Raw genomic sequence first — 25,518 nt, 5'->3', positions numbered from 1 at the left:
AGCTGAACTCGTCATGGTTCCTAGATACTCAATCAGCATCTACTGTGCGCCAGGCACAGGGATGGGGACAGGGCAGGGGGGACAACGTGCCACGGAGCTGACATTTGGAGGAGACTATTGCTAAACAAACAAAGGAGGCACCTTCCCAGGTCAGGAGGGCGACCCTGAGAACCAAACCAGTGGCATGAAAGGAGGGGAAGGCGGTGCTGCCCCAGGCAGGTGAGCAGGGGCCTCTCTGCAGCTGAGAGTCGATGAGGACAGGGCTGGGAGGGAGGCCCCAGGAGAGGCAGGAACTGCCCAGCCCCCCACCCCGCACCCACCCTCCTTCGGCAACCCGGGCTCTCTGTTTCAAAGTCTGTCTTTCCAATTCATCGCAGACTTTCAGAAAAGTTGCAAGTCAAGTACAGAGAGCTCCCGTATAACCTTTCCCCAGATGCCCCACCCCCGGTTCACACAGCGTCCCCTCTGCTTTATCAGTGCCTCCTCCAGCACACGCACACGTGCCCACGTGCACGCGTGCCCACAGCGGCTTCTCTACCAGAACTCTGGAGAGTAAGTCACCCACCTTCTGTAGCTTCAGAATGTCTCTCCTGAAAGCAAGGACACCTCTGACCGTCATGGCACGGGCGTCACAGCCAGGGCGCACACACTGATTCACCCACTGTGTAATCATCACAGGTCACCCAGTGTCACCCACTGACCCAATGATGTTCCCTGGGGACAACCTGCCCCCGACTCGAGCCTCGCACACAAACTTCCAGGGGGAGACGTCTTCAGAGAAGAAAAGCCAGCTTCACCTTTGAGGCGGCCACTGCACTGCTGGGACTTTTCCTGCCACCTGCTGAGCCCATGAGATGTGGACAGAGCCAAGCACAGTACCGCATGGAGGCACATTAGGGCTTGATGCTAATGGAGGAATGTGCCCCTTATATATACACTTACCAAAACAGCCTCTCACGTGTTGGACCAAGTGGACGAAATTACCAAGGCTTCACACCTGAGGGCAGGGGATGTGGTGGCACAGTGGCTTGAGCTGCAGCGGGTGATGCTGGATCCCACATTGAAGCTCTGGTTCAAGTCCTGGCTGCTCCAATTCTCATCCAGCTCCCTGCTAATGCTCCTGGGAAGGCAGTGGAAAATGGTCCAAAGTGCTAGGGCCCCTGTCTCCTACGGAGTCCCGGATGGAGTCCCTGGTTCTTGGCAACATCCTGGTCCAGCCCGGGCCATTGTGTCCCTTTGGGGAGTGAACCAGCAGATGAAAGATCCATTCTGCCTTACAGATATATAAATAAATCTATTTTTAAAAAACTAAGGCTTAAAAATAAAATGGTCAAAAGAAGCTCCACACTGACAATCTGCTCACGTACTGTTGTCAGTCCGTATAAACTACGTCCCTAGGCCCCAGCATCTGGGAACTGTGGCTGGTTTAGAAATGATGATTCCTATTGCATAATAAGGACAAAGAAATGACAGTCTGGGTCTTCAAAATCTGACATTCAGTTTACTTGATCCCTGACATTTCTGGCACTGCCTTGAATTTGGTGGCCAACCTGCATGCTCCACTTGTCTCACTCTAACCCTGGACCTGATGACCACACAGGCTCTGCCGAGGGTACAGGGCCCATGGACAGACTCCGTGTTATCTCACACTGAGCCTTGAGGGGGTCCTTGTAGCCACTGTGCAGAAAAAGACAGAGGTCCTGTGCTGGCTCGCCAGGGCTGTGCCAAGGACAAAGGATGGAAACTTAACCCCAATGTAATGATGCTGGAGGTAAGATTTATTTTGTTTATTTGAAAGGCAGAGAGAGAGAGAAAGATCTTCTAACCACAAATTCACTTCCCAAATGGCAGCCATGGCTGGAGCTGGGCTGGGCCAGGCCAAGGCCAGGAGCTTCTTTCAGGTTTCCCACATGGGTGCAGGGGCCTAAACACTTGGGCCATCCTGTGCTGCCTTCCCAGGCCATCAGCAGGCAGCTGGGTCAGAAGTGGAACAGCTGAGACTCCAACCAGCACCTCTATGAGATGCCAATGCTGCAGGCAGTGGCTGAACCAGCAGGGCCATGACAATGGCCCTGAGGTAGACCTGTAGAAGGTGATCAGGTTCCGAGGACTCCGCCCTCCTGAATGGACAGATGCAGTCACCATGGGAGGGCATTCCTGACCCATGCCACCTCCCCCTATCCCCTTGAATTTCCACTCTCTACAAGCGGACGATGCAGCAAGAAAGCCCTCCCCCATCCCATCCCCTTGGCCTTGGAATTCCCAGCCTCCAGAATGGGAGAATTAAACGTCTGTTCCATCTGCTCTTGAGAAACTGCTCCGTCTCCCACAGTCTGTGACAGCAGTCACAACACAGCATCACAGGGCTCTGTGGCTGCGACAATAGAAACGCGTTTTCTCATAAAGGTTGCACGTCCAAGACCACGGAGCCGGCAGGGGCTGGCTGACGAGTCCCAGGCTCTGCAGGTGTCTGAGGAGCCAGGGCAGCCAACGATCTGGCTCCGGAACAAAGCCGTGGGCTCGAGACCGAGGACAGTCTGCTTCCATCTGAGTGTGACATCCCCGCGTGCCAGCTGAGACGGGCAGGAGGAGTCCCCTAGGCAGGCAGGCTGGGCCTCCCCTGCATGCAGGAGGGCCACCTCTCTGCCAGTCCACAGACCCAAAGGCTCACCGTGGACACACCCAGAGTAGTGTTTGCCTGGATCTCTGACACAGGAAGTGAACCATCCTGCACGGTCTCTGCTTGCACCCACAGCCCACTCTCCCCTTTGTATCCTATGCCAACCAGATGGGGTTAGGTCCACCCTGACCATTTCACCTTCCTCACCCCTCTAGAGACCATATTTCCAAAGAAGGCCACACTGTGCAGCAGTGGGGGTCAGGACATCAACATACAAGACTCGGGGGCCCCAGCCTAGCCCACAGCAGCCCCTGACAGCAGGGCCCAGTTGGCAAGCATACACAGCCAGCCCCCTCCCGCTCTGTCACTGGGTTCTGGGAGCCCCTTCAGGGTGGCACAGTCATCCCCAGGCAGCTGCCCAGTCCTACCCAAAGCTGCCAAGAAACACGTGAGGGGCTGGCAGCCAGTCAGAGTGAAGTCTTTGCACCTGCTAAAGCCAGCAGTTACCAAAGGCCAAAGTGTCCAGCAGGGAGAAAGTAGGAGTGTCTTTGCTCAGCCAGAAAGTTCGCTTGAGTCAAACCTCCACAAACTGAACACCACGTCCCCTGCCTGTTTGCCACCAGAGGGACCCTGTTGACACAGATGGCTGCCAGGGAAGGAAGAGAGGCGAGAGCCGAAGACTGGACCAGACCACGGGCCATTGGCATCTGTGATGCCCGTGTTAAATGGCAGAGGGGTGAGTCTGGCAAGGATGAGCCAAAGGAGGCCGAGTGGACTTGGTCCCAGCTCCATCCTCTCTCTAAACTCAAGCTCCATTCGACTCCGCAGGCTTGGTTCTTTTTTATCCTTTAAAGCCTATTTATTTCTTTTAATTTACTCCAAAGGCAAAGAGCCTAGAGATGTTCTATCTGCTGGTTCACTCTCCAAATGCCCACACAAGCCCAGGCTCCATCTTGGGCTCCCACATAGGTGGCAGGTCCCCAAGCACTTGAGGCGCCATCTGCTGCCTCCCAGAGTGCACACCAGGAGGACGCTTGATGGGACGTGAACCCAGACACTCCAATATAGATGCAGGCATCCCGAGCAGCAGCTTAACCAGGGCACCAGACACCTGGCCCCAGGTGCTTCCTGCTTAATCCTTCACTGAGTTGACTCTGCCGAAGACAAGTTCCCAACGCCCCTGACAATCCGGCAAACTGCCCCTCATGTGTATTTCCCTCCGTCCCTCCCTCCAGAGCCACACTCTGGTTCTGATCTACAGGACACACTCACAGGGAAAACAGGCCATGCTGCATGGCCCAGCACAGATGTCTTCCTAACCACCCTCCACGCCCACCAGCGACCGGCCTCTCCCTCACAAAACCTGGAATTCAGAAGCCCGCATCTGCAGTGGAAACCCTTGGGTCCTGGGGAGGCTCCTTCCTACTCCCTGCTTCCTGTTGCTCTCACTGACAGCCACAGGGTGGGGCCTGGCCCAATTCAACCAATCAAACTCTTCCCTGAGATTTTACAGCTTGAGTGGAAGCACAAGGCTGAGGCCTCCGGGGGCCGGCCTCTGTTCCCAGCTGTAAGCTGGGGAGGCAGAGTGGGCACTCCAGCTGCCCAGGTTTCTAATCTACTTCTGCTTCCTGCTGATCCCCGAGGGGCCACTCCAGGGGCGTAGTAACCAAAGCCCTACCAGTGAGCTGCTCACACTGAACCAGCCTCACATCCTATGCACCCCTCTGCCATGGAGAAGGCTGTGTGTCCTCCACGCCCTAGGAAAATCCTCCTCACCCCTCGAGACCCTTCTCTGCTCCACAGCTCTACGGACCCCTTCCTCCATGCAAGGTGAACCTGTTGCCCGTTTCTTGAATACCATACTCTGCTTGAACTTAACTCCATTAAGAAAAAGGAAACCCAGCCCTCAGTGAGTGCCAACTACGCCCAGGCACCCTGATGCCTGCGGGTCCTCTTCCTCACCCCACTGCAGCCCAGGAAACTGGGGGCAGAGTGAAGCAGTGATTTGCTCTGGTCCCTGGGGCAGATTCTATTCCTAAAGTGGTTATAACTTCTGCCAGAACCTTGCCGCTCCTGCTAGGCAGATGGAAAGCTGAATTCCACACCCCAGGGACAACAACCTAGCAGGTGTGGGCTGTGCGACTTCCAACACCTGTCTCCCTCTCGGGCTGCTCACGCTGGGATCCCAGCTGCCACGGGGTGAGGAAGCCCAGGCCACAGGAGGCGGCCCTGGGGAAGGCATTTCCATTGACAGCCCCAGGTACGGTCCCCCCTGGCCGCCCACCTGCGAGGTGAGGAGGGAGGGAGGGAGGGCTTTCTAGGCATCCAGGCCCCAGGCTTCAAGGAGCCTCAGCTGCTGCTTAACTGCAGATCTACAGGGAAATCCACGAAGTCCCGGAGCCACTGCTGTGCAGTCATAGCGACGGTGGGGACAAGTGTGCCTAACACAGCAGGCAGCACGGCGTGGCGGAGCCAGGCCAGGGCGGCTGCACCAGATTCCACCTCTGTGAACTCAAGCGGGTCACTCGGCCTCTCTGGCCACAGCCTCCTTGTCTCTGCATTTGGGAGGAAACCAAAGGTCTCCATTTCCTAGGGCTGTCGTGAGGATTAACGGAGATTTCCCATGAGAAATAATAAAAGTGAACACTAGCTGTAATACCAGCAAAGCAGCCAGCCAGATTCCATTCCCAATGAGACCTGCACTCACTGTCCCCACAGGTCCCCAAGATGCCCCAGAGCCACTCGACTGAACCGGACCTCCCCAGCCCGGAGAGCAGAGGCCGGGGAAGAGACGCCCGGGGGGCCTTGGTGGAGCCTCGGAGGCCTGGCTGGTCCAGTGGCCTTGGCCCCCTGTTCTCTGAGCTCACTTTGCCCGTGCTGTGGGAGCTCCCTCCGAAGGGAGTCTCTCTGCCCTGTGTCTCGGGTTTTCCAGCGCTGGGTTACTGCCAGCAGAAGCAGGCTGGGAAACGTGCCCTTCAGCAGGGAAGTTGACAGCTGGGATCCTCCATCGGAAACCCGACAGCGCATCCCCAGCCCATGCAGAGGCGAGGCTGGGAAGTCAGCTTGCGGGTGGGGCTCCCATCACCATTGCAAGCCCCTTCCCACAGAGACCTGGAACTAAACAGTCCCCACACCTTCTGAAGCACCCTCAGGTGTCCCCTAGATCTCGCTTTCTGCCTTTGTTTACCTTGCAAGTGTCTGTTACTGAGACTGCAAGACAGAGGGCTCTCTCCCAGTGAGGGCAAGGGCACACACTGTCGTGGCCACAGCAGACAGTGGGTTCCCAGGAAAGTTAGAAAAACTCCTATTCACCCCGGCACAATCCCACACATGTACACTACACTCGCTGGAGACATGGACAAGGAGGCTCACAGCAGTCTTGTCTGGAACCCTGGAAAACGGGAAGCCACTTGGATACACACCAACGGGAACACAGCCGTTCCCACGGGGCCACGCCTGCACAATGAGCTATGGCGCACACGCAGAAGTGAGAAAGTGAGAAGTGTTCACAGCCCCAGGGAGACGTCCTGCCTGTGAAATACGGGAGCAAAACAGCAAGAGCATCCTTACGGGGCAGTTACACAGCAACACCACTCACATCAGCCCCGGGGAGGAGAAGCCCACGTGGCCACTGGCAGATGACGGCAAAGGCACAGCGCAGCTGCTCCACACAAAGGAATAGTATCCAGCTTTGCAAAGGAAAGGGATCAGAGACGTCGTGTACGGTGACACAGGTCAGTCACAAAAGGACAGAGACTGTCAGATTCCGCCTACAGGTAGTCAGATTTGAAGAGACGGGAAGAAGAATGGTGGTGCCAGGGGCTGGGAGGCAGGGGCTGGGAGTTGGTGCTCTGTGGGGTTGGTGCATCAGTGTGGGGAAACAGAGAACTCAGGATGGTGGTGGAGGCGGCTGCACCACACCGGGAATGTGCTTCTGGCTGCTGAACAGAGTGCTTCAAAATGTATCCAGAGAATTTTGTGTGTGTGTGAGAGAGATCTTCCATTTGCTGGTTCACTCCCTAGATGGCCACAATGGCTGGGACTGGCCCAGGCCAAACGCAGGAGCCTGGAGCTTCCTCCAGGTCTCCCACATGGGTGCAGGGGCCCAAGCACTTGGGCCATCCTCTGCTGCCCTCCCAGGTGCATTAGCAGGGAGCTGGATCAGAAGTGGAGCAGCTGAGACTCGAACAGGCGCCCATGTGGGATGCCGGCACTGCAGGCAGTGGCTTTATCTGCAACAACACAATGCTAGCCCCTTCAAAAATGTTTAAAAGCAGGTTGTACATGGTAGCATCACGGATCCAAAGTTTAAAGTAGTTTTGTGTGTGTGTGTGTGTGTGTGTGTTAGCAAAGTTATGCAAATATGCACAGGAAACAGAAACACACGAGGAGGGGGATCGCTTCATGGCCTTTTGGCTAAGATCAAGTGTAGAAACACACAGGGGGTCTTGCTGAGGTCTAGCCCTGGGGGAGGAACATGGGTGTGACTGGCAGGGAGACTGCCAGGCTGTCCCCCCACAAATTTCTGAAGCGGGTGATGGGCATACTCCACTCTACGAGATCGCCACACTTGAACTTGCTCTTGATCAACAGCAGCCCGAGGTCTGTCGGGCATGGGGGGCATCCGCTGCCCCGCACAATGGCTGCGGAGCCGGCCGGGCTTGGAGGTGCCCCTGGGACACATCTCCTCCTTTGCTGGCTGAGATAAGCAGCTCGGCTCCTCCCCAGCCCCCGCCCCTGGCCGAGCGCCAGGATTATTTTACATTAATTTAAGATCACTAATGAAGAATAATTAACAGCTTCAAGGGAGCCTGGCACACCCTGTGTTTAGAAGTGGTTAATTATGCATTGTCTGCCAAACACCCTTTGCATCCTCTTTACTTTGGGGGCTGCTGTTTTAAACAAGCGAATACAGCGTCGGGCAACACGCCACGCGGCTCCGCGCGCAGTCCTTCCCCGGAGCGGCTGCGTGGAGGACAGCAGCCGTGTGAAAAGGCCCTACTGTGTGCAGTTCATGCAGCGCCTTCCTGGCAAGCTAAGGCCCTACTACGCGCACCGCACTAAGCACTAGTCCCCTCACAGCCCAGAGAGGCAGACTTAGCATCTTGCTGCCCCCATTTTACAAGGGAGCGTTGGAGGCATGGCGGGAAACGACCTGGCTAAGCTCCCCGCCTGGGTGACCTGTGACCCCAGAGCTGGCGTCCTCACCCACCTGGCTGACATCAGCCCGCAGCACACGGCCTTCGCAGCTGGGCAGCCCGATGGAACCCCAGTTGCACCACCGCCCGGCTCTCTTCCCTGTGCTCCGTTCCTGCACTTGGAACATGAGATAATCATGTCCACACTTCCCGGGAGTGGTACACAGGTGGATGCCTGGGAGAGAGCCTCCCACACAGAGCCCGTGCTCAGCAACTTCCCCTCACCCACCCGCCTTCCTCCCCAGCCTCAGCCCCTGACACAGACCTGCCAGCCCCCGTCCAACCTCTCGAGTTCTGTCCCCGCTTGACCTCCACTTAACACTGCCCTTCCCAGTCTGGAAAAAATTCCACTCTACATCCAGGTCTCGAGTCAGACGCCTCCTCCTGCAGGAAGCCTTCCTTGATTTCTCCCATACGGCTTCTCTCATGCTGTTGGGACATTTGAGCCACTTCTGTTTGTTGCCCATTCTTAATTGTCTCGACTCATCCACGGGTCCTTTCCGTTGTGGGTTGGGAGCACCCGAAGGACTGCATCCCATTTGTCTTTGGGCCACACTGGGGGCTTGAGGTTGAGCCAAGCCTCTCCCTCTTGAACCAAATGACCCCCAGAGTAGCCCCCCCCTCCACTGCTAAGTCCTGGTGCTGGACCCCAGTGCGGGTGCCCCTCAGCTTCCCAGCCTCTCACCGTCACCCTAAGACAGCCAGCCCTGCCCTTCTAGCCCTGTAGTTCCCCACAGTCTGGGGCACACATCCTCTCCCCCGGGCCCAGGAGACTCCGGGACTTCCCCACCTGGTGTGTTACCTCCTCCGTGAAGCCCTCACACCCAGCCCTGCTCCTCTGTCAAGGCTCTGACCATGACTCTCACCCATCCAGCTGAGCCCATTGGCCCCTGCCCACCCTAGGACCCTGACATCTACAAACACTCAGCAGATTCCGATTTGGAACTAGAAAGACTTGTGTTCGAATCCCGTGGCCACCTTGGGCCCCTTGACCTGCAAGAGGGGCTGCACCACCTCTTCTACGGCAGGGGTGACAACGACAATCGGGGACACAGAGCATCCCCTGCCCCACGGCAAACATGGTAACTAAGCAGCCAGGAGCGCTTTCATGTGCCCAGCACACGCGCACATGGGGCGCCACACGGACCAGCTCCCGGGGATGGGGTGGAGCCGTAAAGCCTTGCCCACCACGCCTGGGGCTGAGGGCTTCCCGCTGCCGCACCCCTCCGATGGCCTGGCGCTAATCAGATGCAGGCCAGGCCTCTCCCCCTGGCACTGGCCCAGGAGCAGGGCCGACCTTGTTCTGCCTGCCGTGAGACCCTCTGGGCCCCCACCCCCACACTGGAGGAGAAAGGGGAGGCGCCCACACTTTCCCACAGCCTCGCATGCTAATGGCTGCGGGCTCCGCAGAGCGTGCAATCAGGACGCGTCTCCCCTCAGCCGTGTAGGAAGCACCACGGCAGGGGGCCACAGCGGAGGCCCCAGATGCCCTCCTGCTGGCCGACACGCAGGGCTGCCTGACCAAAGTGTGGGGGGCCCTGCACACACTCACGCACACTCACACACACTCAAATACCCCCGGACTCACACGCTCAGGTACACTCAGACACACTCACACACACTCCTGCACACACACAAATACTCCCGTACTCACACGCTCAGGTACACTCATACACACTCACACACTCCTACACACAAATACTCCCGGATTCACACGCTCAGGTACACTCACACACTCCTACACACACTCAAATACTCCCGTACTCACACGCTCAGGTACACTCATACACACTCACACACACTCCTATACACACTCAAATACTCCTGGATTCACACACTCAGGTACACTCATACACACTCACACACTCCTACACACACTCAAATAGTCCCAGACTCACATGCTCAGGTATACTCAGATACACTCAGACACACTCCTACACACAAATACTTCCAGACTCACATGCTCAGGTACACTCACACACACTCCTATACACACTCAAATACTCCCGGACTCACATGCTCAGGTACACTCAGACACACTCACACACACTCCTACACACACTCAAATACTCCCGGACTCACATGCTCAGGTACACACAGACACACTCACACACACTCCTACATACAAACACTCCTGGATTCACACACTCACACACTCATGCACACTCCCTCAAAGACTCACATATACACACACACACTCACACTCCCTCAGAGACTCATACACACACTCACACACACACTCACATACTGCTACACATTCACGAACACACAGACTCCCATTCTTACACACACACACACATGCACATACTCACATACTCGTCTCTCTCTCTCTCTCTCACACACACACACACACGGCTTCCTCTCTGGGTGTTCATAGCCCAGGTCATCTCAGGGAGCAGTCCCCGAGTCCCACTAAGTGTCATCAGGGCCAGATTGCTAAACACGGGCAAACCGGGGCTCAGAGAGGGACAGCGACCTGCCCAGAGCCCGCCAGTGAGGAAAGGGACTTGGACTCCAGCCTCCCGCCCTCCTGACCAAGCATCTGCCACTCTGTCCTCCCACACCCATGCCTGGGACCTGTTGGCCGCAGCAGCCAGTGATGCCAAGGGACCACGTGGCGGCCGAGCCAGCCAGGCACCTCTGGACCTGTGCGGCCACCGTCCTGGGAGACCAGCCTACTAGGGAGCCAGGCCACTCCGGGGCTGACCGTGCAGCAGGAGATTGCAACACAGCACGACACGTCTTTGCAGGAGCTCCCAGGCCGGGCTAGGAGGACGCGACGGTGCAGCGAGGTGGAGTTGCAAAGTAAACCGCGGTGAATGCCGCTGTTCCTGGCCCATGGCAGAGCTCACGTGCACAGCTGAGGAAGCCCTGGCCCTGGGCAGGCTCAGGGTGGACGTCTCCCAGCGATTCCAGGCCCCAGGCCTCCCCAGAGGGTCTGCTTACCTTTTATAGGCCCCGTGCAGTGGCTGCAAGCATAGGAACTGCCAATAATCCAGGCAAAAGGCCTTGAACTTGAGCATTTTCACCTTTGGGTCTGCAGCCGAACCGCTGCAGTGTCTCCGTGGAGACGCAGAGAGGGGCTGGCAGTTCCAGCCCGCCCGGGCCCTGCCCCGGAGGCCCCCACTCACATGGGCTGGCCCTGCCCGGCGCGGCTTGTACAGTACACGCCTCCAATACAAAGAACAGCGAACACAAAAGCCCAGCAACTCTCGTCTGTGGCTCGCCCGGGCAGGCTCACGCTGCTGCTGTCTCTGGTGGCTGGTGCTTCTGGGGACTCCGCTGGGGGCCCCTGGGGCAAACGGAGGCAGCTCTGGCTGTGTGCAGTTGGGGGGGCTCCCGGAGCATCATCCTGGGGGGCCCTGGCTGCTTCAGTGCCTGACGGCCGCTCTGCAAAGCTGTTCTTCCAAGCAGGCCCCCAGGCTTCCTGCGGTCCGGCCAGCACCTGACCAGGCAACCGTCCACTGCCTGCTTGGCTGGAGACGCTGAGACTGGGGAAGACCCGCGGGGAGCAGGTAGGGAGGGGTCGGGGTGAGGGACAAACACTGGCCTCTGGTCACGGCTGGCGGAATCTGGGCTCAGCCCGAGTGGGGACACTCAACACGCAGCCACGTGGTGCTTGGGGTGGGGGCTGCTCCGCTCTGAAAGGCAGGAGGGAAAAAAGACGGACAGGGCCGCCCGGCGCCGTTGCCTGGGCGACGGGACACATTGATAAAATCTGAAATGGAAGCGCGATGACAGCCACTCATTGGCTGCCGGCGGAGACGCCTGTCGTGAGCGCTGATGAGGGCGGGCGGGAGGGGCGTGGCCGGGCCGAGGGGCTGTGGCTGGCCAGGGACAGTGTTGGGCTGGGAGTGGGGGCTTGAGGAGGGGGGTGGGGGACTCTGGGTGAAAGGGTGACTCCAGTGGTCACAAAGCAGGAGCAAATCCGCTGGGCCCAGCCTCTGTCTGCCACTCCCCTTTCCTCCCGGCCTGGCCTCCACTTCCACTGTGACCACCCTACAGCCCACTCCCCACACAGCAGCCCCAGGGACCTGAACACAGCACTGACACTCCACACCCGACACATCAAGGCCAGGCCTGCGGCCAGGCCTCTCCAAGTCACCCTGGCCACTTGGCTTTCTCCGGTCCCCTAAGCCTCCCAGGAGCCAGAGGTCCCCCAGAAGGCCCCAATGCCTCCTCAGAGCCTCCTCTGGCTGCCAGCCCCAACCCCTCTCTCACTGCACCACTCAGGTTTGTCCCCAGGACCCTGGAGCCTGCAGATAGATCCTGTTTAGTTGTCAGTCTTCTAGCCGACTCCCTATACCCCAACCACAAGCAGCCCCAGGGCTCTCCTGTGCCTGCCCAGTGCACACCAGGCGCCCAGCTGTCCCTCGTTGAAGGAAGGAAGCATGGGCCAGGGACAGTGAATGGGGGACCTTTGAGCCCAAGGCTTCTGCTTCCCTGGGCCCCTTGCCTGCTCCGACCTCGCCATCCCCCACTGCCTGCAGATGTAGAAACAGAGGCTCAGAACAGACCCCACCCCCAGAGGTGCACGCAGAGCCCAGGAGCCACCAGCCTGCAGGGGCGACGTCCCAGGGACGTCAGCCTGGAGCAGGAGCAGGTGCCGCACGCCCCGAGTACAACTGCCCGGCTTGCAGGGGCTGGGCAGGGACCCAGGGGCCTGATCCTGCAACGTCACCTCCCCCAGGAGGGATTTTTTCAGTTTGTCATTAGCAAGCTCCTAGAGCACCAGTCCTCAGCCGGAGGAGGCTTTGTCAACCCCCGCTGCCCCCCCCCCCCAACAGGGGACATCTGACAATGTCTGGAGAAAGTTTCAGTTGTCACAGCTGAGGAGCGGGTGCTACGGGCATTGAGGGACACTCAGATGCTGCTAAGCATCCTACAAGGCACAGGTCAGCCCCAAGGCCAAGGACGCCGTGGCCCAGCATGAGGCTCCCGGAGTAACTGCTTTCCCTGGGAAGCAGCCGGCCCAGGATACACGCAGGACACCCCAGTAGATAATGGGGCTGATGGCCACAGGGCAGGCCGAGAAGGAGGTGACAGTGGCCATCTGCCATCGGTGAGGAGCCTGCTTGCCAAGGTGGCGCAGGCTGGGCCAGCTGCCCTGACATGCCGCCCCGCCTCCCCGCTCTGGGACAAGGACATTAGCTTCCCTCTCACGCCCGTGGCAGAGGAAGCCGGCTGTGCCTTTGAGAGGCGGCCGTCACTGGCTGGAAGCTTTGTTTCTGAGTTCCCAGGCTGCGGCTAGGGCCTCCAGGCTCTCGGTGGGGGCCGGCCGGGCCTGGCCACTGGGCACTTCCTCCGCTGGAGTTAGAGGTTCACACACAGCAGCGACGCCAGGGCCGCCCCTGCACAGAACAGTGGCGGCAGCGGTGGTGGCGGCGGTGGTGGTGGTGTTGGGAGAGGCCTGGGCGGGAGCCCTGAGTCCGGCACCAGCACTTCTGATCTCCAGACCTCAGAAATGGAAACAACGGGGCCTGCCTCTGCCTGTGTCCAGGGGGGCGGCTGTGAGGGGCAGGAGACAGGAGCTGACAGGGTGGGGCTCATCCCACTGAGCACCTGCCTCAAACATGCCACGCCCACCCCCACCTCAGGCCCTTTGCACTAGCTGTTCGCACCAGGGACACTGGATGCTCTTCATCCTGCCCTCCTGCTAGTCTCTGGCTGAATGGCGCCTCCTCCGAGAAGCCTTCCCAGCCAGCCTCCCGCCAGCCTCCAGTCCCTTCCCCCAACTCCCTTGTCTCATAGCCATTATCCCCACCGGACACTTGAGATTACAAAGCCAGTGGCCTGGCCCCTTTGTTGCCCGTCCCCTCTCTGGACACAGAGGCTCTACAAAGGCAGCCACACGGCCGACTGCGGTGTCCCGAGAGCCCGATACCCACACGTGCTCAGGAAATAGTGGCTGAACACTGGGAGGGAGAGGGTAGAGCCCCATGGAGAGACGTGCTGGGCCTCTGGCTTCAAGGTCAAGTGCTGCCACTGCACACACTGCTCTGCCTGGCCTGGTGAGAAGTGGGCTGGGCTTTGGTGACGAGCTGAGCAGTCAGGAGACTCAGTTCAGCCCTGGGACAAAGCGCCTGGCCACTCTGCCTCCAGTCCAGAGCTTTCCCGGTCCGGCCCTAGCAGGCCGCGTGACTGGCCAGCCGCAGAGTGGACAGTGCAGGTGGGAACACGCCGCTGTCAGCACTGGGAGTGGAATGCAGAGAAGCCAGTGGCCCGACTGCCTTCAGGAGCTTCCAGAACCTTCCTCTCCGAGGCCCGGCCAGTTCTGCCACGTACCCACAGACCTGCAGGGACCTCACACCAGCCTAGTGGGGCGCCTGAGCACGGATGTGAGTGTGAGTGTGCAGCTAAGTGGGGGCCGACGTGGGAGCGTGGCCACAGGCACATCTGAGGCCAGGTAGGGAGCCTGGGCTGGAGACACTGCCAGGGAGCACCGGGTGTGCGAACGCCCCTGACCCTTGCATGTGCGTGTGTAACTGCAGTGACCGTAGGAGGCGTGCACGCACAGGCAGACAGCACTGCAGAACCAGGCAGTTCCCTCACCACGGCGCCCGAAGGCTTCAGTCCCTGCACGGCCTCCCCAGCCTCAGGTCCCAAGCAAGCGATTCCTGTACAGTGGCCCACAACGCTGCTGTCTCGCTGGGCACTGCGAGAATTACCAGCTTCGGGAAACCAGCTGCTCTTCTTACTGTATGGGGGTGGAGTGCTGAGTGTGATGTGGGCCTGCGTGTGCATGCATGTGTGTGCACAGCCTGGCTCTCACTGTGTGTGGGTGGGGTGCTGAGTGTGCACACAGAGGACAAGGCACACGTGTGTGCCTGTGTGTGCATGCATGTGTGTGCCCAGCCTGGCTCTCACTGTGTGTGGGTGGGGTGCTGAGTGTGCACACAGAGGACAAGGCACACGTGTGTGCCTGTGTGTGCATGCATGTGTCTGCCCAGCCTGGCTCTCACTGTGTGTGTGTGGAGTAGTGAGTGTGCACACAGAGGACGAGGCACACGTGTGTGCCTACGTGTGCATGTACCTGTGTGCACAGCTCAGTTCTCTGTCCTCTAGGGGCACATCCTGAAGTGCTGCCCAGCTCCCAGCAGGCTCAGAGAAGCAGGGTCCAGGAGACCACCTCACTGGTCACTACAACATCTCGCTCCTGTACCACACCTACTGCAATCCTGGCCTCAGGGCCCAGCCCCTGCCTGGTGTCTCCAGCAACCAGCTCACCACTCCCCAGCCTCTGCAAAAGCCCCTCTGAGATGCCAAGCTCGGGAGTGGACTCGGCTCTTGCTGCCTCCAGCCCCTGTGCTTGCCCTAGCCACGCCCACCCTCACGGTCCTCACCTGTCCTGCAAGGGACTCATCTCCCATCCTCCAAACAGGTCGCCATCTGGTCCCCTCCCACTCATTCACACAGCGACTCCAGACACGGCCCTGCCAGCTGCGCACCCCACCCTGGCTGCCTGTCACTTGTCCTGGCCGTGAGCCAGGGAGTGTGGCGCTGCTGACTCCTGACCTGGGAACCCTGCTCTGTGGCACCATCTCCAGTCCCTTTTGTAAAGACAGAGGATCCTTTTTTTTTTGGAAGACATGTGACGGGAAGGTCCAGGTACAAAACACACGGAAGGGGAGACCCTCAGCGTCCACGCGCGCCAACTGCAAACCGACAGATCTCCTGGGCTTCTCTCCTGGGCTGTGGCCTTGGTCGTCATGGGAACTGCCAGCTGCAGCCTCACGCTGAGGGGGTGGGGGTGGGGCCTCGGCTAAGCCCGGTCACTGGGGGAGTCCAGGCTGAGCCCTGATTTGGGGGAACCAGCGCAAGCAGCAGCCACTCTCGAGGGACGCAGCAGTGGTATTTCTGGTCCTTGGGGGAATTTCAGGGCCATGTGGAGGCGAGGTTAATTTCCCCCATGGCCTCTTGGGGCCCCCCTGTGTGCAGATGGAAAGTGTGGGTGGCAGCGAGACAGTACCTGTAGCACTCAGTGGAGAGGCTGCTTCCGGTCTCCAAGGAGCTCCTGGGGTGGAAAATGAGACAGGTCACCAACATGCTCCACACACAGCAATCCCCATGGGGGCCGGGACACGGCCCGGGCAGGTGAGTGGCCCTGGCCCCCCTCCCCCCAACACACACAAGAAACCATGTGCTTTCGCTCCCTCCGACGGGTCAGCCGAGAGCCAGCCTGGCTTGCAACAGTTCAGGGGTCCAGTCACAAGGGGTCCATGCAACGTCAAGTCCCACAACTCCACAGCTCCCTGCTCACATGGGCGAACTTAGGGTCAGGCAGGGGAGGCACCATGGGCCCGAGCCTGGGCCAGGATTTCAACCCGGGAGACTCTGCCCAAGCCCACCTTGCTCCCTTCCCCGAGGCCTGCACCAGGAGCTTCCTCAGACAGACCCGGGGGCTCGGGTCTACCCGGCCTGCACGCTGGAGAAGCCAGGAGACCGGATGCTCTGCCAGGAGTCTGGGCCTCCAGCTCCAGATCTGGGGTGGGGCCCTGGAGCCAGCGGGACCTGGACCAAATCCTGCTCCACCACGGACCAGCCACGGGACCTGGACCAAATCCCGCTCCACCACAGACCAGCCACGGGACCTGGACCAAATCCTGCTCCACCACAGACCAGCCACGGGACCTGGACCAAATCCTGCTCCACCACAGACCGGCCACGGGACCTGGACCAAATCCTGCTCCACCATGGACCGGCCACGGGACCTGGACCAAATCCTGCTCCACCATGGACCAGCCACGGGACCTGGATCAAATCCCGCCCCACCACGGACCAGCCACGGGACCTGGACCAAATCCTGCTCCACCACAGACCAGCCACAGGACCTGGACCAAATCCTGTTCCACCATGGACCAGCCACAGGACCTGGACCAAATCCCGCCCCACCACGGACCGGCCACGGGACCTGGACCAAATCCCGCCCCACCACGGACCAGCCACGGGACCTGGACCAAATCCCGCTCTACCACGGACCGGCCACGGGACCTGGACCAAATCCTGCTCCACCATGGACCAGCCACAGGACCTGGACCAAATCCAGCCCCACCACGGACCAGCCACAGGACCTGGACCAAATCCCGCTCTACCACGGACCGGCCACGGGACCTGGACCAAATCCTGCTTTACCATGGACCGGCCACGGTTCCTGGACCAAATCCCGCCCCACCATGTACTGGCCACGGTTCCTGGACCAAATCCCGCTCCACCACAGACCGGCCACAGGACCTGGACCAAATCCCGCCCTACCACGTACTGGCCATGGGACCTGGACCAAATCCCGCTCCACCAGGGACCGGCCATGGGACCTGGACCAAATCCCGCTCCACCAGGGACCGGCCATGGGATCTAATGCAAGTCCCTCCACCACCGTGTATCTGTTTCTCCATCTGTAACCCAAGACTCCCAACAATGTTTCTGTCATGGGGCACCTAACATAACAAAACAACTTTCAGGAAACAGGGGCCTGGTGCCGCCGTGGTGGCACAGCCTGTTCACCCACTGTCTGCAACGCCAGCACCCCATATAGACGCCAGTCCACCAGTCTCGGCTACTCCACTTCCCATCCAGCTCCCCACGAATGTGCCTGGGCAGGCAGCAGAGGATGGGCCCCCTGTCCAATGTCTTTGGAACCTGAGCCAGGCTCCTCCAACACAGCCCGTCCCCGCCCACCAGGGAGCACCTGCCATGCTAGGCGACACCCCCACCCCTGCAGAGCGAACACCTCTGCTCCAGTGCCACACTGCCTTCCAGCAGGGCACTCCCGCCCCACGCCAACAGCTGCCTGGGTGCCTCCCTCCCCCGCACTCAAGGCCTTCCTTGGAGGTACAGGGCCCCTGCTCGGCACGCGCCCGCGCTCGGCCCTTGTGTGCCTGGATACCCCGCGCCCACTCTGTGTGCGAGCTTCAGCCTGTCTCCCTGCCGGAAACTCCTGCCCCTCCTTCACACGCCCCCGACACGGGCCAGGATCCCGCTGCCTCCTGTGTAGCTTCAAGCTCTGCCGCTCAGCAGACTGGAGTCCCTGCTCCGGGTGTCCCCTTTGGGGCTCTGGTCCACAGTCTGGCCCTCCTCCCGCTCCAGCCTCAGCCGAGGGGGTCACACCGGCTTCTGGCTTCCCTGGGACCGGAGCCCACCTGAGGCCATGCCCCCGGGTTCAGCAGCTCTGCCTGGGTGCCACCGAGGCTTTGCCACGGTGCAAAAAAAGGAGACATGGTGGCGGGGGGCGGGGGTCAGGATGCCCACAGCTCGCTCCCTGGCCCGGCCACAGTCCTGTGCCAACTCTGGGGTGGGCAGTTGGGGTTGTAGGAGGGAGAGTGGGCAGGGCTGGCAAGCAGCCCTATCGCCCTCCATCCCTGTGCCAGGACCCATCGCTGGGCGTGGTGAGGAAGGCCAGCCCTAGAAAGCCTCGAGTTGGGACAAGAGGACCCTGCACTCAATCTGCCCAGCCCGGCCGCTCAGCTGCAGAGGCGCCACCAGAGGCGAGACCAGCACGACGCAACAAAATGGTCCAGGTCCACCTGGCCACAACCGCCAGATCCACGCGACGCTAACACAGCAGAGTCCACTGCTACAGGTGCCTTCTCTCAGCACCCCTCAAGGAGCACCTGTAGGAACCTTAACAGGCAGCCAAATCATGCCCCTAGTACAGACACCGAGGGCGAGGCTCGAGGTGCCCCAGCCTCGGAACACCATCCCATTCCCTACCTCTATCCAGCAGCCAACTCCTATTCACCCTTCAAAACCCTGCTCAGCAGCTGGCACTGTGGCATGAGGGGTAAAAGCACTGCCTGCAACCCTGACATCGCATATGCGTCCCAGTTCCTGTCCCGGCTGCTCCTCTTCTGGTCCAGCTCCCTTCTAATGGTCTGGGAAAAGCAGCAGAAGATGGACCAAATGTTTGGGCCTCTGCCACCCATGTGAGAGACCTGGAAGAAGCTTCAGACTCCTGGCTTCAGTCTGGACCAGCCCTGGCCATTGCAGACATGTAGGGAGTGAAACAGCAGATAGAAGACTTCTCTCTCTGTCTCTTCCTCTCTTCCTCCCTCCCTCCCCATCTGTACCCTGCCCACCCCCTGGGGGCCCCTCTGTGGCCTGAGCCATGGGTGGCAGTCCCTTCCTGCCACCTTGGTGACCCCCAGATGGCCCAGCTGAGACTGGCTCTGATTAGAGACCCCCTGCCCCCTGCCAGGTCCACACAGCCCCCAGCCTGCACAGCCATGACTGAGGCCCTGTCCCCAGCAGAGCACAGCAGCCAACAGGAAGGCCCAGGTCCAGCAGGAACGTCACACACATAGCAAGGGAGCTGGGGCCCGGAACAGGCAGCCCAGCCAGGCACGCCTGTGTCTGCAACCCACAGTCTGGGCCCACGCTCCTGGTGTGGTGCGGGGAGAGCCTCGGCCTTCCGACCTGGAATATGGGTTCGGCAGCCCTGGCTCTTACCTCCCAGGGCTGGGGAGGAGAAAGGATACTGCCCGCACGGAAAAGAGCTGGCCAAGCCAGAAAGCACCACCAAATACATACAAAGAAGAGGCTCACACACTGTTACCGCTCCACCTGGCAGTGGGCATCGAGATGCGGGAGCCAGGAGGGTCAGGGTTCCAACCCCACCTGCACCACCTACTAGCGGTGTGACCTTGGGCAAGCTAAGGAATGTCTCTGTGCCTCAGTTCAGTTTCCTCATCTGTAGTTCTTAGGGAAGCCTAAACAGGTAAAGAGGTTAAAGGACTTATTGCAGAGGTGAGTGTCTTGCACAGTGGCTATGGCACCATTTGGGACCCCTGCATCCCTTGTCTGAGTGCCTGCGTTGGAGCCCCGACTCCACCTCCGATTCCAGCTTCCTGCTAATGTGCACCCAGGGAGGCTGCAAGTAACAGCTCAAGTACTTGGGTCCTTGCCACCCACGTGAGTGAGCCAAATGGAGATCCCAGCTCCTGGCTTCAGCCTGACCCAGACCTGGCTGTTGCAAGCATGTGGGGAGTGAAGTAGAGAACGGATCTCTGTCTCCTCCTCTTCCTGCCTTTCAAATAAGACAGATACATACACACATCACTACGTTTTGCTTCTTAAAAGAGAACAGTGCCAGGAGCAGAGTCGGCGCTCCCTAAATGCCAGCTATGAACAGTTCCATACTCAAAACAGTGAGATTTCATTGAGCACAGCTTACGCTACATGCATGACGTATATGAATGGATGCTACCAATACTATTCCAGTGACCCATCGCACTGACAGTCGGACGCATCCATTCCTCACGGGTGGATGTCTGCTTCCTAAAGTCCTCTTTATGCCTGGGGAGATTGGGTGGGGAGTGGCTGAGAGGGGCAGCAGCTTGCTCAGCGGCGCCCAGCTGTACTGAGTGTTTGCCAGCCCCGAGCCCGGAGCTCCGCCCGCCCCACTGCGGCAGCCCCATTTCCTCCTTGGGGGACCCGGGTCCAGACTCGCACAGGGCTCCAGGTTTGCGGGGTGGAGCTCCAGCCTCTCCTCCACCATTCAGCTCCAGCAGGGGGCATCCTGGAGGCCTGGACAGCAGTGGCCCAGAGGACAGCCCTCTCTCCCAACCAGCCCCAGCCCTAATTTATCAGCTGCCACGGGGAGGCCACTTCCTTTTCCTTTTCAGAACCAACCGGCTGCCCCAGGCCCACTCCCTAGCACCACTTCTAGGCAGCAGTCAGCCACAGACAGCAAGTTCAAGAAGAGGCCAAGGCGCTGTACTGGAGGAAGCCCCAGAGGGTCTCCAGCTTGGGGGTTGTGGGCAGTGAGTGGCAGGTGCAGAACAGGGATCCTGGCATGGCACGGTCTGTTTTGGGTCTGGGTGCTGGGTACAGTCACAGCCGTGTTTGGTTTATGACAGTTCACGTCGCATGCCGATGAGGAGAGCCCTTTGCTGAATTTTATGAGATTCCACCAAGAATCCACATGAGAGCTGACAAAAGTCCCCAGCAGCAGGGTTTGCCTGCAGCCTCCAGCCCCAGCCCCAGTCTGCGGCAGCAGAGAAAGCAGGGGCTCAGATGGGGCTGGCGGCTGGGGGAGAACTCCCTGCCCTGCCCTGACTTCAGCTCCCCAGCGCTGAACTGAGAGTGGCTGGTGTCCCCACCCCTCACTACACAGGAGGCCCGCGTGGTGCTTCTGAGAAACACCAAAGCCTGGGCCTGAAACGCACACCAGTTAGGCTGGAAGCTCGGGGCCTCTCCCTGAACCCTGGCTTCTGCTGGTTTCTTGAACTCTCTAGTTGGATACAGCCATGGCTGCACAGAAGGTTCCAGATGCGGGGGACAGGGAGGTCTCGTGCACGCCATGCACAGCCTCCAATGGCAGCCTCTCCCACTACCACAGCACACTGTCCACACTAGGAAACGGATGGCAGCCAAGGCACAGTCCCAAAGCCAGCATGTGTGCGTGTGCGTGTGTGAGTGTGAACGTGTGTGTGGTCAAGTGCATACTGCCTAGGTATTTTGTCCATAGGTGGCTGTGCGTAGCCACAACCACAGTCCAAGTACAAAACCACTCCCTCGTGCTGCCCCCAACAATCCCCACCCAAGCACCCATCAACCTGTTCCCCATCTCCATAGTTTCGCCACTTCCAGAATGTGATACAAATAGAATCATCTAGTGTATAACATTTAAAAAAAAAGATTTATTTATTTGAAAGCAGCATTACAGAGAGAGAGAGGTCTTCCATCCCCTGGTTCACTTCCCAAATGGCTGCAATGGCCAGAGCTGGGCCAGGCCAAAGTCAGGAGCCAGGAGCTCCATCCAGGTCTCCCACATGGATGCAGGGGCCCAAGCACTTGGGTCATCTTCCACTGCTTTCCCAGGCCCACTAGTGGGGAACTGGATTGGAAGTGGAGCACTTGAGACTCGAACTGGGGTGCTATGTGATGCCGGCACTGTAGCCAGCAGCGTAACCAGCTGCGCCACGGCGCCGGCCCCTAGTGTGCAACTTCTGAACATGGGCTTCCCTCAGCCAGCACAGTTCTTTCAGGCTTCAAGCAAACTGTGCATATCAATTCCATTCCCTGTGACTGTCACAGGGTGCCCTGTGACATGGGCATGCGATGCCGCCACTTACTTAACTGTCCACACGTTCAAGGGCACCTTGGTAGCTCCCGGTTTGCAGGAGCCCATAAAGAGAACCAAGATGGACACTGCATTCCTTTAAGGCTCATGGATTTATCCGTTTGAAAGGCAGCACAACAGAGAAAGAGGGAGGGACAGGGAGACGGAGATCTCCACCTGCTCGTTCACTTCCTAAATGGCCTCAACGGCCAGGATTGGGCCAGGCAGAAGCCAGGAGCCAGGAGCTTCATCTGCATCACCAAGTAGGTAGAAGGGGCCCAAGCACTTGAGCCATCCTCCATTGCTTTCCCAGGTGCACCAGCAGGGAGCTGGATGGGAAGTGGAGCAGCTGGGACTCGAACCGGTGCCCATATGGGATGTCCGTGTCACCTGACCCTGCTGTGCCACAATGCTGGCCACTGCGATGGCCATCCTTGTACAGGTTTCACTGTGAACACAGGTCTTCCTTGCCCTGGAATAAACACACAAGGTAGGCGCACCCCTCGTCTTAAAAGCAACCACAGTGCCGTCTGCAGAGTGGCCAGCACCAATGGGAGGTCGGGCTCCTGGGCGCTTCACATTGTCCCTGGTTTCACACTAGCCATTCAGACATGGCTGTGCGTGGCACTGTCTCACACAGGCGTCCATCTGCAGAGGCCCCCAACAGTGACCGGAGCGGCGCACTGGCCGTCTCGGGTCACCTGTCACTGGCGCTGTCCTTTTCCAAAGCTCCCCAGGTGACCCATTAAGCGCCCAGCACCTCCCAAACTTCCAAAGTCCATGAGTTTGAAGAACGCGTCGACTGCTGGGGGAATTCTTCCAGGGTCCGGTGTTTTCTGGAAGGGACAGCTGTAGGGCCACAGCTAGCTGGGCGCTGCCCGTCTGCGGCCAGGTGACCCGGTTTGTTCCTGAGAAGGGCTCAAGCTGTGTGATGCATGCTGGGACCCCCTGCCCTTGTACCCCCACTTCAGAGAGGGGGCAGCTGCTGGGGAATGGTGAGCAGGCTTCCTGTGCTTGGGGCGAGGCCGTGACCCGGGAGTGAGCGCAGGGCAGGAGGCTGCAGGCCGGCGCAGGCCACAAATGGGGCTATTTGTAGAATCTGCTTCCATTTCCAAAGGGGCAGGGAAGCCTCAGACCTGCCTGTCACACTGTCCCCTCCCGCTGATTAAACAGGTAACACGCGGCCCCAGCATGAACTTTAGAAATGACCACGAAACACAGTACAGGAAATAAAGCACCCCGGGCCCCCTCCCCGGGGCGAGCAGGGTTAAGACGGGAGGAGGTTCTCCTGCCCAGCCTGTGGCCCAGGGGGTGCCTATGCCTGGCTGTTTCTTTTTATTTTCCAGTGATATAAAAATACACTCCACCCATGAGCCACTTGCTCCATTCTCCATCTCTGGCCTGTGCCTGGGGCCTGGAATCTACCCCCCCCACACACACACACACATGGGCAGGCGGCGTGGAGCCCTGGCGCACGCTCTGTGGCCCTGGTGGGTGTTGGGTTTGGCCCCATCCCTCCTGTCCACCCTGGTAAACAGGCTGTGGGGGCCGTCTGTGCACAGCCACACCACTCCCTCCACAGCCATTCCTGGAACTGCCGGGGCCCTGGGTCCACACGGGTGCTGACCACCATGGCTGGGCCCGCAGGCTCTCACCAGCAGTGGGCACGGGCTCTGGCTGTTCTCAGGCCACCAGAGTTTTCCTTGCTTACAGCAGAAACACACATCGGAGGGAAGGAGTGGGGGCCACTGCACCCCGAATTCCCTGCAGGCCAGCTCCCGGCCACACGGTGCCTGGATCAGCCACAGGCATCCCGCAATCGGCTGAGCTGTGTTATAGAGGAGGTGTGCACAGAGCATGTGGGGTCTGTGTTCCAGAACACTCTGCCTTATTGCAGGGCTGATGGTGAGGGGTCGGTGTGCGGGCGCCCAGAGGGTGAGGAGCTGCGTCCCTGCCTGGAGCTGCTGACACTGCCCAGCGTCACACAGCTGAGGACAGGGCTTGACCCCCAGCAGGGCCCCAGTTCTCCCACCTGGCACAAGGCTCCAAGAGCCCTGCTTGCTGGGTGTCCCTAGGCCACGTGACCCTGCCTGAGGCCCAGTGTCCTTACCTGTAAAATGGGGCTGATCCCACCGTCTCCAGTGCTACAGAGGCCGCAGGGGTGGGGTGGGGGGTGTTGGACTGCGGGCGCCTCCTGAGCCAGGCAGACAGGAGGTGGTGCCAGGCTGACTCACACCCCCCAGGTCCCTGCCCAAAGCCTCTCTCTGAAAAGGCTATAGAGCCCTCCTGTCCCCCACCGGCAGCCTTCCCGTCCTGGCTGTGGGCCTCGGAAAGCCCTGCCCACAAGCCCAGGAGGCCCCACCGCAGGCACAGCAAGGCGATTGTCCCGGGTTGGTCCCCACGCCCTCCATCCTGCCGGGCTGCCTGCCCTGCCCAGGAGTGCAGCCAGAGTCTGGAAAAGTCCCTGCTGTGAGGGGAGGGGCTCAGGGAGAGAGGAGCGAGCACAGGGCCTTTTCCCCATCTGTGCCACAAGGAGGTCTGGAGATGTGTTTTTTAGCATTGCAGGCGGGGTGGGCCTAGACCACCTTGAGACAACGCAGCCCCTAGGTGGGGCCGGGTCCCCTCAGAGTGTAGTACTGTGACAGCTTCCTTATCCACGGGGGACACGTCCCAAGACACCCCCCACCCCTCCAGGGGAGCCCAACACCGCCATCGCACCAGACCCTGTATATACTGACTTTTCCTAGGCAACGCATCTGTGACAAGTGCAGTTCATAAGTAAGACACAGCAAGAGACCCACAGCCATTGCTAGTAAGGAACTCGCACAAGCTTCCCCGTACATTGTTTCCTTCAGGAATTTCCCATCTAGTATTTTCCCACCCCGGTTGAACACAGGCAACTGAAATCCACAGGCAAACGAAACTGCCAAGTGAGAGGAACTGCTATGAATCATTTCAGGCCCAGAGCCCGAGATATTTTTATCCCCACTTTACAGCTGTGCAAACTGAGGCGCCCAATGGTGACTGGGGCCCTGACTCAACGCACAGGGCGATCCCGGGTAAACACTTGGACAGACCCTGTCACCAGCCCTGGGCGGAAAAGAACAGAAACCCTCACACAAGTAAAACCACGAGATAACGAAGGACAGGGCGGTGGAGCCAGGGGCCAGCCATGCCAAGCTGGGGTAGAATGGCCTCCAAAGGAGATGACCTTGGAGCCAAGGCCAAGGTCTGAGCCACGAGTGGAAGACAGCACGATGTCAGGGTAAGCAGGCAGCGAGGGCCAGGCTGCAGCATCTTCGGGCTGGGTCCTAAATGGCTGTGCAGAGAGCAGGGTGGGGGCCAGGAGCCAGGCCAGGGTCTGCTGCAAGAACAGAGGCCTGGGGTGGCCAGGGAGGGGCACCTGGCCACCTGCACCTGCCAAGGTCACCTGTGACACCAGCACCACCCAGGCTTTGCCTGTGACTCCCAGATACTCCCTATTCTGGAAGCAGAGGCAGGAGCCAGGATAGTCAGGGGTCCGGGGCAAGCCCAGGCTCTCCTGGGCCCCTGGGGTCTGGGGGGGGCTTCACCGTACAGTTTAGAGCCCGGCCATGCCTGTGCCACAGTACCCCACGGTCCCCTGTCTGGGAAAGCCACGACAT

General features: G+C 59.6%; 1 protein-coding gene across 3 annotated transcripts in view; it reads right to left on the bottom strand.

Annotated features, from left to right (window-relative positions):
• Positions 1-25,518, bottom strand: part of IQSEC1 (IQ motif and Sec7 domain ArfGEF 1) — a 296,844-nt gene that overhangs the window by 124,126 nt on the left and 147,200 nt on the right. The window contains exon 3 of one of the 3 annotated variants that reach the window (XM_051852615.2): positions 15,788-15,832. The exons of the other annotated variants lie outside the window; for them this stretch is intronic. Within the exon in view, the coding sequence (XP_051708575.1) occupies positions 15,788-15,832 (45 nt within the window). The remainder of the gene's footprint in view (positions 1-15,787; positions 15,833-25,518) is intronic. 3 annotated transcript variants of the gene reach the window in all.

Source organism: Oryctolagus cuniculus, chromosome 10, assembly GCF_964237555.1.
Source record: "Oryctolagus cuniculus chromosome 10, mOryCun1.1, whole genome shotgun sequence".
Lineage (NCBI taxonomy): Eukaryota > Metazoa > Chordata > Mammalia > Lagomorpha > Leporidae > Oryctolagus > Oryctolagus cuniculus.
Note: the sequence above shows the minus strand (reverse complement) of the source record. Positions and strands in the feature narration are given on the sequence as shown.